This window comes from Phalaenopsis equestris, unplaced genomic scaffold, assembly GCF_001263595.1.
Source record: "Phalaenopsis equestris unplaced genomic scaffold, ASM126359v1 Scaffold000428, whole genome shotgun sequence".
NCBI classification, from domain to species: Eukaryota; Viridiplantae; Streptophyta; class Magnoliopsida; order Asparagales; family Orchidaceae; genus Phalaenopsis; species Phalaenopsis equestris.
The window spans coordinates 1,561,979-1,577,296 of record NW_018164869.1 but is presented as its reverse complement, the minus strand read 5'-3'; the positions used below and the strand labels follow the sequence as shown (position 1 = coordinate 1,577,296).

The 15,318-nt window shown below is 42.5% G+C and overlaps 1 protein-coding gene across 1 annotated transcript in view; it reads right to left on the bottom strand.

Annotated features, from left to right (window-relative positions):
- The window catches only part of LOC110027521 (starch synthase 3, chloroplastic/amyloplastic), a 115,136-nt gene that overhangs the window by 26,263 nt on the left and 73,555 nt on the right, over nt 1-15,318 (bottom strand). Inside the window, 1 exon segment of the mRNA XM_020728991.1 lies at nt 6,469-6,597. Within this exon segment, the coding sequence (XP_020584650.1) occupies nt 6,469-6,597 (129 nt within the window).

Here is a 15,318-nt window from a genome sequence, read left to right as displayed (position 1 = left end):
AAACTTATAAACCAACCCTACTTTCATTTCCCGTCTCCCGCTCGTGCGTCCGTCCCCTTCGTGTCTCTGCTCTGGTCGCCGTGGTCCCTCGCGTGACCCCACGAACTCGAGCCGTTGGAACGAAGGTTCCCGCGCTCCCCTCTCTCGCAGTCGCCCATTCCTCCTCATCATTTGCTGGCTCCTCGAGCCGCAAACAGTATGGCGCGCCTCTGCGCTCGATTTCTGCTGGATTTTTTTCAATCATTCGTCTTCTTCTTCCCTTAGCGTATATCAGAGCTCCTCTGAGAAGCTTCAAAGGGGCCGAAAATCATTTTCTGGGGAGGACCTTTCTCTATTACTCTTCTTTACTCATTCTCTTAAGTTTTTTTGAACTCTCATTGTTGCTGGAGAAATGCGTTGGCTAGGGAATATTTTTCTGCAACTCCTTTTGTGATTCTACTTTAAGGAGGTACTTCCCTCTCCCCCTGTGCGTTGCCTGTGTTCGGCCCCTGCTCTTTACCGAGCCCCTGCACTTTATTTGTGTTCGTCCCTGTCTCTGCCGAGCCCTGTTAGCATGCTAGAATAGGAAGATTACTATTTGCCTCATTCCTAAACATGTTCTAACTTATTCTTTATACATTTGTTATGTGGGAATGACATTTAAAAGCTTGAGGGTGTGTATTTCCTTCTCCCTCCCTTTCTCTGTCTGGGTTATGGCCTTGCGGAGCCTCTGATGATGATCTTGTGGTGTGGTGCTAGAAGTTAGATTTGGTTAAGCAATGTGGCAGGCTATTAGTCCTTTCTTTTACTTTGCTTATTTAAAGTGCTGAAGTTATGACATGTTTCCTATCTCCCAAGGCATACTTATATTGGAAGTAATTAAGAGGATGGTTTTGAAATAATTTGACCCTTCTCATGAGCATGTTAAGATATGTATTATGAAGCTTTCATCTACTTTCACTCAAAACATGTGGTAGTTCTATTTCGAGATGTCTTAAAGGCATGAGAATATTGCTCTAACTTTTATTATGGCTTAGTATTGGAGGTCTAAATTGCAGCTTGGTTTTCGACCCTTGCTGGGTTCGGGTTTTGGCCTTGCTTGGCTCGGTTTGGTCTTTAACTAGTCTAGAATTTGGTGAAAAAAAAAACTTGGTTTGGCTTTGGTTTTGTGTTGAATCTCAGTTCTTTTATTGAATCTTCCCTTCTTTAAATTATTCGGGTTTTGGCTTTGGCTTTGGTTATGGCTTAGTCTAGAATTTGAATCTTCCTTTTTCTTGCTTTGGTGGTTCGGTTTCTTATTTTGGGAAGATTCGGGTGTTGGTTTTATTGAAGCCTGACTTTTACTTTGGTTAAAAGTATTATCTTAACACATTTAAGCTTCTCATTGGAGCTTTAAGGAACTGGTTTTGGCTTTATGGCGAGTTCTGATTGTGCTTTATGAGGACCTGACTTTAGCTTCTCTTTTTTGGGCTTAAACTGCTTGGATGATCGTGGGGAGAGTAAGTGTGTCATTCTAAAGAAATTGATGGTATTTTACACTCTCTTGCATATGTCAGAGTTCCTGTGGAATGAATTTGAGTTGCTTTAGTCATGGATTTGTCTTGTGCCTTGGTCTTGTGCCTTGGACTTAGCCTAGGCCGTGAGCCTTCCCTTTCCCTTTGCCTCGTGTCTTCGCTTGGGTCTTGGTTGTGAGCCTTGCTTACAATGCTTTGGAGTTGGTTTGGACTGTCCTGTTTGTCGTGGCCATGAGTCCTTCCCTTCTTTAAGTCCTAACCGTGGGTCTCTCTCTTTTATATTGGCCTTGTTTTGCCTTGGCCGTGAGTCACATGTGGGAGTTTATCCGGGTCTAGAGCTAGATGGTGCTGATATTGGCTTTTACCCGTGAATTTTCTTGGCTTTACCTCAATTGGGCCGAGGATCTTGTCTTCCTTTCTCCTTTCTCTACTGATACAGGTCGTGGGTCTTACACCACACCTCAGTGCATTGGAAAAGGAAAAATTTCGTGTTTGTTTGATGTGTGAGGCTATGGATTAATTTGGGAGTTGGGAGATTTTGATATCAACTTGGGGTTTGGAGGATTTGCAAGCCTTATTTGGGAGAGCATTTGGTTAATTTGATTAATCTTATGTCTTTGAGGTTTGAAAAATCAGCGCAAAGTAGCCCCTTTATGTTTGTTAGGAAAGACCTTGGGCCCTACTCTTCCAGGTCTTTTCGATAGGAATTTTGAGAACTGATCTACTCTGTTTTTCGGTGTTTTAACTGGATCAGTGCCTCCTCTCTCTCACCCCATTTTTGTTCTTTTCTTTCTTTGTTTGTTAGTTCGGTTTTCGATGCTTATGTCCAACGCATAAGTGTCCACGTATTTGCTATACGTGAAACCATCAAACAAGGTCGCAAGTAGTTTGTTTTGGGGCGTAGGATGGTGATGATAAATGCACACTTAAGATAGAGCAGAAAGATGTCCTATCCTATAACATTAAGATCCAGGTATTTGATGAACAATAAGATAACGGTATCTTTCAACGACTTAAGTCTAGCGGGAGTTGGCTCGAACCTCCTCAAGTGGTTGACAGTCCCACGCTCGACAGCGTAATCGACTTGTGGACAATAAAAATTAGACACAACTTAGAAAATTTGCCCCCATTTTAAATGGACTATATCTTATTATTTTTATTTTTTTATATAATATATATATATATATATATATATATATATATATATATCTGAGTCTAACCCCACATGAGTGCTTGCAGTCCCCCTACCCGAACTTCTTTGTTTTATTGAAGCTTTGGGACAGGACACTCGTGTTTATTTTCCTTTCTTTTGGGATTTCTCCAAGATTTTTGAGGATTTTTTTTTACTTGAGTCTTTTCTAGTTGATTTTCTCGAGTTTTCTGTCATGAGTCGTTGTTACACTCTTCTTCGAATTTCCTGGATGATGTTTCTTCCAGACTTCGCTTTTTGCGATGCATTTCAGCTTGCTATATTTAAGAAACAGCGAATCTCACGGGCGTACAGGTTTGTTTTACATTTACAGCATTTTATTTCCCTGTTTATACCTGCTACTGTCATATACAGCATGTTATACTATTCCTGTTTTTACATGGTACTGTACTATAAAGCATGTTATACTATTTCTGTTTCTACCTGTTACCGTTCTACATACATCCTACTCCTACTGTTTGTCATGTACTGCACATTTTATATTATATAGCCTTAAGCATGCCTTCTTTTTATATAGGATGTTTAGAAAACTATTACTACAAGATCATTTAATTTGACATCATAACTGGACACCCTAGAAAACTTAAACTCATCACGAAAAGGAGCTTTGAACTAGCGCGGTGGGCAGCACGACAATCTTCAACAGCAGAACATGTCTTCCCCAACTAAACAATTACTTTCCTATAAATTAAAACAACAATCCATAGGATTTCGAGGTTGTTCGCCTAGTGCAGCATAAATCCTCAATATTTTCGTTAGGCATTTGTATAGCTCTGTTGTACGACTGTTGTACGTATAGCTCTGTTGTACGATCTAAGCCCTAACTCATTTTAGGACTCCGAGGTTGTCGTCTGTCACGACCTAAATCCTCACATCTTCTGAGTTGTTTGTGTGATTGTTTCATACGAATGTAAGCCCTAAATAAATAAAATTGACAGGATAAAACACTTGAATATTTTTCCTCGAAACTGAAGTCAAACCATAGAGTAAACTGGGAAGCCACCGAGGATCTCCTCTGGATCTGTGGCATCCCCTAGTTCTTCCTCCTTTGGATGCTACAATAAATGTTCCAAGTTTGAACCATTTCCTTTTGCACACCTCTTTGTCTGATTTCGTTGAAAAGTTTTATCCTTTTGAAGTCCTTGAAGATAATTTTTCCTGATTTTTATCGAGAGTATTCTTAAGTGACTTCGGTCATTTAAGATGTAATTAACTATATGGGCTTGCCCTTATAGGAAGTTTTTCCGAACCCAGCTTAAAATAAACCCTATTTAATTTTTTTCATATTAAATAAGGGAATTTGTCGGCAAATAAAACGGTTTTGCAGACCAAACGGACGTCATATATATCTTTGTTTATTTAATCGAGTCTCATCCTCAAGTCTTGTGTTTATCCCTCGAGATAGATACAGAGTTTGAGGTAAAATGCTCTTTCATTTAAATTATGAAAAATATGGGGTCAGTTTGATTTTCATATTTAATTTTAAAACTTAAATCTATATGTAAACTAAAACGTCCTTCCGAAGCGGGCGACGGAATTTCGATTCCGGTGACCGACAGCTTCTTACAGGCAACAACAATAACACACCCCAACCACACTTTTTATCGCCGATAGACATGCACTCTTCCTTAACATGCCAACAACTAGTTTCACCATTCCTTTGGGTGGAAAGTCCTGATACCCGAAGACTCATTCCACTATTCCGAGCTGCTCGATGAACTTGTCTGGATTCATGTTGTAGTCTCAATATGACATTCACTTTTACTTCAAAGAGATCATTCACTTTTACTTCAAAAGTTTTCAGGGTTGCGGTTTTTCATCTCTAAAACTTGCCTACTGGAAGCGATTCACTATATTCTTTCGATCTAATAATTCATAGTTGTGGCTCTGAGTAACCCTTCTGGATTGCCTCTACTCGAAGGCGGTAAGCCTACGTTGCAATTGGAGGATTTTATGTCACACATCCTTTATAGAAGGTTCTCAGACATCTCTGTCGGATTTCTCATAAATGACATTATGGCATTTCCTTCCGAACAGGTTTCTGATAATTGTCAAGGTAGCGTGGTTAGGGTTTTGGTGGGTGGACGAGGGTGTATAGGGATGTAGGGTGGAAAAAAAAACTTTTGGGTGGCTGGTTTGAAAAATCAGCAAAATAAAGGATTTTTCTGTGAAAGTGGGGTTAGGTATGAGTGGATTTTGGCAACGCTAAGATAAAACTTGGGTTGGCTAGCTCTGATACTAAATGATACCGAAATTAACCCAAACAATAGTAAGAAAATAAATATTCTTATTGAAAAAAGTCAAGATGTGGTTGCAACCAACGCAAAGAAAGAGAAAAACAACGAACACAACACTCAACTAGGTTTGTATCCCACAAGGGGGGTAGTTAGATGGTGGTTTGGAAGGCTGGATGGCGCAGTAGCAGCAAAGGGCTGATTGTGGCAGCAAAGGGAAGATGAAATATGGCCGAAACAGCGAGAAGGTGGGCTGTTCTGGGTAGTGGCAGCAAGGATGAGGGGCTGGACATCAGTAAGGCGGCATAAGGGATAATTTTGGCAGTCAGAACCGCAGTAAAACAGCCGGGAATGGCAGTTCGGAGCAGTGGCAGCTACGGAAGATGATGGCAGCAGGGATGGAGAATGTGTTGGACTGCGGCACAATAAAAAATGAGTTGTCTCGCGGATGCATCAGCATGGAGGATGACTAGACAACGAAGAACTACAAGAAAAAAGCAAAATGGTCGCAATCGGGGCGGCCTAGCAAAAGGAGGAATGCGCGGCAGCGAAGCGGGAGGAGTGCGAAGGAGTTGTTGAAAGATGAATCGCCACCTTGGGAGCGAGACACAGCTAGAGCACCACTCAACCATTGGAAGTTAATCATCACCTTATAAAGAAATACAGCCGGAGCACCACTCGCCCTTAAATACAACTCTAGAAGGGGAAATAGAGACGCCGACGGCTGCCTGAAAGAAGCAAAATAAAAACTGACCTAAGACACGCAAACAACATACTTATAGTCGTAGGGTAACTAAGGAGTGGCTCCACTGTTAAAAGAAGGCGCCAAACCTAGAAGGAGCTGATCGGCTTTGACCGGTCCAGGCGTAAGAAACGCAGGATTATCCACCCGCGCCTCTCTTTACGAACACCTCAGTGCAGGAGACACTCCCACGTTAGAGGCTTAAACACCATTTGGCAAAAAAAAATGATTATGTGGTGCCATCATACCGAGTGGCTTTCCCCTCATCTGCTAATTGGGCACAGCCAAGAAAACCCTTTTTATTTTGCAGTAACCAACCAGGAAAGCCAGTTCTAGTGTGGCCAAACAAACACAGACTTCAAGATAAAAGTTAGAGGACACTTCTATTGATCGCTGAAATTTTCTTCTCTGATATATTAGGGTAAAATAGGTCTATTATAGTATCAAACCTTACATACTGGTTCTGCAACAACATGTTGGAACCAGCAAACCTTTAATATTTTTGAACCAGGCAATCAGAGAACATGCTACCTACGAAGAGTTAATTAAGTTTACCGTAAGTGTAAATTAAAGAGCATAATCTGAAAAAGAATTTCAGAAGAAATATGAGCAGTTTATCAGGCTAAATTTTAGTTCCTGATTTTGTATATTTCCTATTAAAAAAAACATCTAGAGTTGTATAAACATGAGACAAAAGCACGAATAAAATTCAAGTAATTTGTGCACAGCTTTGTTTGAAATAAAGAGTCAAGAAAATGGAAATTTTATGGGGGAAAAAACACAGCATACAGGGATGAAATTGTCATTATATGGATCCCAGAGATCTGGATCAATGCCATTAACAATGCCATGGAACTTGTAAAGATGGGCAGAAATAACCGGATTTCGTGAGACTTCTTTTGCGTATGTATGAGATACCTGTGTTAAAAAAAAAAAAAAAAGGTCAAAAGATTATTTTGATCAACAATTATACTTCAAAGACTAATTTAAGAAAAAAAAAACTAGAAGTAAACAGGAGAATACTTTGTGATACCTGTTTAAAAGATCAAAGATCATTAATATCAACAATTAGGTATCAAAAACAAAAAAATTAAAATAATTAATAATAACCAACAAATGTAATGTGGAATGGTCACATCCGTGACCTGTACCACAAGATTCCATGGGATTCTTCCATTCCGCAAAACTTATGCAACTTTGCAAACAGATCAAGCGGCATTTCTGCAGTTTTCTCAAAAAGCAGGAATTTTCTTCCCTGTTTCATAGTTGCATGGCCACAAGCCCTAGTTAATACTATTTTAATTAATATTTGGGTTAATTTGGATTGGGGAACTATATATTGGTTTTGTTTCGGACTGCTTAGACAGACTTTTAGTTATTGTTATTGTGTTTGAAGACTTTGTTCGCTATTTTATGCTCTCTGTAGTATTGTACCTTCTTCAATTTGTAAGTGGTGACTCTGTATCTTGCTCAGAAAAAGGTAGTGGATCCTCGTCGTTTCGTCATTCAAACACTATTTTCAGTCTGGACAGCCGACGAAGCCTTCAACTTGTGGTACACCAGTAGGTTTCACGCCATACACTCTTCCAAACGCCATCAATATCCCCTATTTTTGCTTCCTTCTCATCCCACAACCATTCTCGTTAAATCCCTTTCATAAACACCTTCTAGACATTCTAGAATGGTATCATCTGGTATTAGAGCCCAACAAAGCCTAAATTGTTGAAATTTATCATCCTCACACCGAAAACTAAAATGCACATACTTAAATCTTTGATCAAGTCAACATCCTAACAGCTCCTGTCAGAATTTCTAGCCCAAACCCTAAATTTTCAAATGCTACCTTCCTACCTCCACTAAAAATTCATCCCGACACCAACCACAAAAAAATAACAATGATTACATTGTCCAAAAAAATCTTATAAAAGAAAGGATAGGAGAAAAGTGTTAAAATAGTCTCATAATTATTTACATGGAAATATTTTATTGCATGGCTATAAAATTGCCAACTTTAATAAGGGCTGAATAGTCATCCTTTAAAAGAGTGAGGAATATTCGTGTTGGCATCACTTTTTGATGTCATGAGTGTAGGGTGTCCACCTGCATGACTCGGGATAGTTTACGGCAAGTCTGTAACATTCGATAGTTCAGACACCCACCCGAAAACTTTTTGGCACGTGTTAAGGGGCACGTAGTTGGGGACGTTTCGCTTCCTTTAAAAGAGTGAGTGAGAAATGTTCGTGTTGGCATCATTTTTTGATATCACGAGTGTAGGGTGTCCGCCTGCATGACTCAGGATAGTTTACGGCAAGTCCGTAACATCCGATAGTTCAGACACTCACCCGAAAACTTTTTGGCACGTGTTGAGGGGCACGTAGTTGGAGACATTTCGCTAGACTTTGGCTTTCACTAAGGCGAAAACTGGTCGGAATTCTGTTCGACGAACGACTCTGATCGAGTAAAAGAATGCTACTCGTCGCACCGCGCGCGAAATTGGCTTGAATTGACTCGATCATCAGCGAAGTTGTTCAGATGACCCCGGATGACAAAATGGACCGCACGAGCGTGTCTGAAACGTCAGTTTCATCTTGGAAGAACAATCATTTCGCCACGGCTTCGCGGGCGGGCTAAAATGTGTGAATTATCGTTTTGTGCCCAATCGCTGAAATAGTGGTTCGAACGACCCCGAATGATGAAACGGACCACACCAGTGTGTCCGGAACGTCGACTTTACTGAGGGAGGACCATCATTTTAAAATGAGGCGTGTCTAGGCTAAAAATGCGTGGCGGCGATTAATAAATTAATAAGAATAATAAGTATTATAATAATATTATTATTTTTATATTATCCCTATAAAGTATCGCTTTCACCTCTCCCTTTTCTTCCCCAGATAACGAACCCTACCCAGCCGCCACGATCCTTTGTGAAACCCTAGCACGAGCTCCCTCTCGATTCACCGGATCTCCCTCTTCGTCGGCGAACACAAGCACGGCCTCACTCGCCAGAGCCTCCTCCTACCGTCAGTCGCGAGCCTTGGACGCCCTTCTCCTCTCGGCTAGCACACGCATGGCCTCCCTGTCTTGTCGGCGACGTCCCACAAGCCGACGAACAAAGCCGCCAGAGTTTCTTGCTCCAGCCTCCGGTGTCGTTGCTCCAACCGTCGGCTCTTCTTCCTCTTCTTCCCTTCAGCCGAGACCATTACCCTTTCGCGCCTGAAGTTCGTCGGCCGTCTTGCCCTTGCCGGAAAGCCTCAACTTGCCGGTCTGAGCTCCTTCAAGCCAACAAGCCTTAACAGTCGTGGCTCCTTTCTTCTTTGCAAGGCAGCCCGTGTCTAATGCTTTGCTACCTCTTCTTCTCGGCTGGCCGCATTCCGGCCTTCCTCCTTGTCAAAGAATGTACGACCTTCATTGGGTTACTTCCTCTGCAGGGCACCCTCTCCTTTCCTTGCCGCAGACGACCTCACCGGCTTTGTTCCCCTCTTTCACCGCGTCGAGCGACCAGTCTCGAAGGTATACGTTTCGACCTCATTTTCATATGCAGCGATGTTTAATTTGGATACTTCGCATATTTCCCTCACTACCTCCTATATTTTTCATTGCATGACTTATTGCGAGGCACACTAGTGCACGAATCAGACACCGGACGTCGACAGCTTGGAGCAAGCAAAGAGAACACGTCCGCAATCATCATGGTGGTGAGATTTCGTAACTCGTAGCTGGGCCCTAGGTTTTAGTGGTGTCTAGGCGTGTGGGTTCGATCTCTCATACGAGGTACGTGCGCCGGCGTGAGCAAACGCGACGATGTATCTATGTGTTTGATCATTGATTTACCTAGAACTAGCCTTTAGGTTAGGACTTTCTGTGCGTTGGTCACGTCCTATACAAAGTCGAGTGATTCCTTGTTGTGAGCTTTAGGAACCTCGTCGGGTTGGAATCTCAATTTTCCACGGTTTTGACGCTGTGATTAGTTGAGTTTGATCTTAGAGGACGGAAAAAAATTTGTAGCTAGTCCGTCCTATAAGATCTTTGGCGTTCGTAAAGCGAAAAAAGTTTTGTTGCTAGTTTGCCCTACGAATGGCGGAGAATTTCCCCTACGAAAAATCAGAGGGGGAAGCCCTCCACATCGGCACGCCAAAGTCGGAGCGGCGATGCCGCAAATCCAAGTGTATCAGCCCTAGGTACCTATGTGAGGTTGTTAGGACGAGTTTTACATGTCATCGAGCGGTTGAGTTTCATTGCATGTGTTTGAACCATTTCATAGCATTTTTTGTGTTGTGTGGATCATATTGCATCTCAGATGCAAGATCATTTGAGCACTTCGATTCGATTGGCCGCCTCGGCCTAGTCGACCAATCACTTTTGTTCGATCGTCCGCCTCGGTCCAGTCGATCGATCACTTTGGTTCGACCGGCCACTCCGGCCCAGTCGACTGATCACTTTGACCCGACCGACCATCATGGCCTGTTCGACCGATCACTTACATCATATTGCATGTTATTGCATGTTTTGCATGATCGTATTGCATGTTTGTGTGTATGTGTCTGCTTGTTCGTTTACATGAGTATCATCACTGTTTGCATTGCACTTTTGTTCGGGTCACTGCCGTCACGGCATGCCTATCTCCAGGTCACTGTCTCCTCGCCATACTCATCTACACGGGTCACTGCAGTCACGACATGTTCATCTACGGGTAATTGCCTCCTCAGCATATTCATTTGCACGGGTCATTGCCGCTACGATATGCACATCTTCAGGTCACTGCCTTCCCGACATACCATTTGTTCGAGTCACTGCTGTCACGGTATGCCCATTCTCGAGCCATCGCCTCCTTGACACCCATTTGTTCGGGCCACTGACGTCACGGCATACCCATCTCTGGGTCACTGTCTCCTCGGCATACTCATCTTTTGGGCCGCAGCCGCTACGAGATGCCCCCTCCTTTTGAGTCACTACCGTCACGGCATACTAATCTTCACTTTGGTGCACTTATCATATGTCTGTTGCATATCTTGTATGTTTGTATGTGTGCTCGGTGAGTGCCTCTTGGGTAAGATGTAATTCTTCTTTATAGGTATTTTTTTACTCGATGCAAACTCACTTGTAGCCGGTGTCTGCTAGTTACATGACACCTCGGGTCCACGGGCAGATATAATTCCTCTTTATAGGTAGTTTGTTTTACTGGTACATCCCGTTTGTGTGTGTCATGTTGCATGTAACATCATTGTATTCATTTGTATGATGTGTGTTGGCCCATTTGGGCGCCTGTTGTGATTGTCATGTCCTTCGATCGAGCAACCACTTTTGCGTGACTGTGTTTTGCCCATTTTTTGATAGCTTGTCCTACTCGTTAAGAGAGTGATCCCGTGTCGGTCGCGATGCAGTAATGAGCATTGCTTGTTGGGTTGATCCCGGTGAGCAATGCAAGTTAAGTCATCAGGATTAACACGAGTATGACTGTGCTAAAGAGCTAATAGATCTAATCTTCGTGAGACCCTTTAGATCCTTCAGATCTTCAGGATGGGACCGATATGACGACCCGCCAAAGTAATACAATACACAGACTTACCTCGCACTTAGATACTAGGTTGACGAACTTTTATTAGATGGTGTGCTAAGTTATGATTTATAGTGTTAGGTAGTCTTTTTATTGTCTGGATATTGTTCTTTCATGGGTTGGTTGTCCTAGCCAGATATATTTCTTTTGCATTTTGTTTGTGGTGTGACTGCATGCTGCATATGTGTGGTAGTATTTTAGAGTGTTTTTCTACAGGGATCCATATCTATTTATGCACACATACAGATCACACACACAGGTACCGCCATGGGGAGCATGTGAAGATTTCTGACCATTTTATTTGCAGGTGTTATTTAGCTCTCCCACTTGTAAGACATGACTCATTATACGTCATATGCATTTGAGTTTTTCGGCTTACACTTGTTTCCATGCAGAATTAAGTCTTTTCTTTTCCTATACACTTTTTAGAGTCTAGGAGAGTCCTGTAGCAGAAATAAGATACGAGCACGGGGTCTGAGACGTTAGCGTGGGAACCACGTGGAGGAGACCGGGAGCAGATGCTTGTGCCTCGTATCTTAATTATACATTTTTACATTAATGTATAGAATTAGGACCAGACATGTGTATGCGGAGTCCGACTGCTTTTTTTTCTTTTCTGAGATATGTTGCTGGTTCAGCGTCGCTGACCTGTTTATTATTTTGATTTGGCTTGTTTTATTTTTAAAAATTTCACTTCTACTTTCCTGCATATATTAATAGGGCATTCATAATACTTAAGGAAGGCTCTAGATAACTGCATTCATATTTGCATGTTCCGAGGAAGAGTCTACGTGCTTCTCCAACCTGACTGTCCCAACATATCTTGATATAGGTGATTGTCTAGTGCGCCTAGTGTTAGAAGGCACCCCGACCCAGACGGGGTGTAAGTCCTTTTGTTTGGAGTGTTTCCAGCTTTGTAGCTGAACCTCAACTTTCTCTTCTTTCCTCAGACATCATTATCACTCCAACAGGTATAAGTCTCACCTCTTAGAGCTCCAGCTTATAGTTATAGGATAGAGTTTTTTTTTTTTACCTTAGGGCTACCGAGGTTCCCGTTGACGATGCAATTCATGGATTGCTGACCGGGAACCTCAGGACGTGTTGGGTTGACTACCTTCACGACCAGGTAAACTTAGGGTTCTAGTAGTTGTGTATGACGGGTCTGTGGTACCGACCTAGTTACCTCTACCTTTTAGAATTACTTTACATTTCTTTTGTTGAGCCCCTTTGAGCCATGTCGCTCATTTAACTTCGTCAATATCATTTTGACGGCCTGATGTCGATGAACTACCGCTCATTTGAAATACGACGATTTGTCCTTTACCCTTATAACTCGGGCGTGTTTCGACGTGTTTGGATATCCCCGTCAAGATGTATAAGGTTATTCCCCTTTCAATCATGTGTCGATGAGCTGTTATTCATTTGGGATGTGAGAGACTCACTCTCTGCCCGATGTTTTAATGTGAGATTTGAAGCATCGGGGTTGTTCCCACAAGAAATAATTTTCTCTTGATTGCATATACCCCAGATTTATGATAATATGAAACGAAACTCTTTTTACCGAGAGTATTTTTAGGTATTCCCCAAGATGTAATTAATCAATAGAAACACGTTCCTCTGGAAGTGTTCTTGACCCCATAGCAGGTACATATACCTGACTCTTTGGTTATGGGTAGTCTACGTAGATACTTTTTTGGTGGATATCGGCTCAAGGTGCCTCCGCCCGATCTTGTTTGGGCAGACATTCTTGACCTATCCTTGCGAGGTTTATCGCACGTAAACTCTCCACGTTTTATTTTTTCTCTTGTTTGTCTCTTTGTCGTATGTCTCTTCTTATTCAGTTCCTCTTATTCTCGAATCACTGATTTGATTTGGGGAAAGATTTATTCGAATAAGAGAAGTATATGACGATCGACAAGCTGACAACTCATTTTAAAATAAAAAAGAGAAAAATGAACGAAAACAAAATGATGATTCTGTTGAGGATGAGTCTCTTTTTCCATACTTAGAGTTTCGCTTCTGAGGTTATAGCCTCGCTCTCCGTACTAGGAGTTTCGTTCATATTATCGTGACCCGGTATCTTTCCTTTGAGTCACAGTTGAGTCTTTTGTGAGACCTTGGTTTTCAGTCCATATGTCAGTTGCTAGGGGTAACAACTCGATGCATTATGTCCCTTCTCTCACCCTCGACAGTTCGATCCCTGCATTATCGCATGCATCGATGTTGTAGTACTTTATGATTGGTTTTCTTAACCTTTCCCTATTTTCTATCGTTGTCCCTTTTTGCCCCGCGACGTGAAAGAACAAGAAGATGGATATGATCGCTACAGTCGGGGGAACCCTTTCCCTTTTCCCCGAGCATTTTTCCATGCTCCTGAAGGTGTCATACATTTCAGTTCCTTCGAGCACTTTTGTGGGATTGTCTTACGTAGTTCTACGCCCTCTGAGGTGTTTGTTATGTGCCCTCCCCCTTAAAGAGGAGACTGCATATTGAGTCGTTCCTACGCCCCTGAGGCGTTTGCTCCATGCCCTCCCCCTTAAAAGGAGAGAAGTGCATATTAAGTTGTTCATACATCTCTGAGGCATTTGCTCTGTGCCCTCCCTCTTAAAAGGGAAGTCGTGCATATCGAGCTGTTTTTATTGCAATGGCCCGTGTCGCGCCCGCTTCTTTTGCAAAAAGAGGCCGACGATCGATAGCGACGGACTGCAGCACTTGTTGGTCTTTTCCACACCCATTCCTTCGTGTTCTCATAGATCTCCCTGCCATAGGTAGGTGAGTTTTCTATTAGCAGTAGGTTTGTCTCTGTTGTCGTCGTTGTGTCTTTTGTCTCGGCTCTCTTTTTGTTCTGGTTCCCTTAAGGTTCCACCTGTCCCTCGATTAGGCAGGAAGACCAGAAAGAATAGGAATAGATTGCTGCGAATTTAGCAGCATGTTCTGCTTCAGGTTTCTATACATGTCCTGATTCCAATTTATGAGGTGTCTTTGGTCCCCAAATTGTGAGTCGTTTTGTTATTGTCCATGTTGGACATTTGCTACATGCCCTCCTTCGAAAAAGAGTTGTTCATGTAGCACTCCTTTGCAGCTGCTCGTATCGGTGCTACCTTTCCCTCCAGGAAAGGGCTGGTACCGGATGGCGATGCGCTACAACGCCTTTTCTCATTTCTTAGCCTTTTTTGTTATCCTTCCGTGTTTTGAGGATTTTCATCCTGCGGATGTTGCGCCATCTAAGAGAGCTAGAGTTACCTTTTACTGTACCGTCCTTTGGCAGTGCGGTATGTCCCCTGCCATGACTCTCTTTGGTTCCGGCCCAGGATCATATTTATATCCCATTGGCTGAGAATCACATTTTTTGTTCTCTAACAGTGTGAACCATGTCCCCGCCATGACTCCTTTTTGTTTCGGCTTGGGATGATGCTCAAATCTTGTCAGCTGAGAATTATTTTTCTCCTCTGTTTGGCTGTGTGGGCTATAATCCAACTAGGATTGCTAGGAGTTTCTTCCTCCTCAGGATGCAGGTTGTTCTCACCTTGCAGTCTATGTTGTTGCTGCTACCGCGAGTTCTTTGACCAAGAAGATCGTAGAAGCAATCTCCTCTTTAAGAGGAAATGTTTTCACTAGTTTGACGACAGTCCCAGCCTTCATTGTTCCGGGTTTTTCTGAGATCTCTTTTGTCCCTGTATGGCAAGGGCGTCAAGAGGAATAGGAATAGATTGTTGCAATTACGGTAGCTGACTTAGCCACGGTTTCCCTGTTGTGGTTCCAGCTGATGGGACATTTTGCGCTCCCTTGATTGAGAATCGCTCTATTATATTGTCTGATCGTGTGGATTATGCCCCGATCATGATAGTTGTGAGCGCTCTCCCTCCTTAAGACGCAAATTGCTCTAAACATGTGGCCCATATTGATGACTCCACTATAGATCTCCTTGTCAAGACGATTATTGAAGCAATTTCCCCTCCACGAAGACTGGGTCCTCTTCCTTGAAAGAAGTTCCTTATCCAGATCCTTCAGACGTCCAAGAAAACTTCTTTATTCTTCTTATCCTATCCTCGTAGTAGGAGACCGGGGTTCGCCTATTGGTTTGT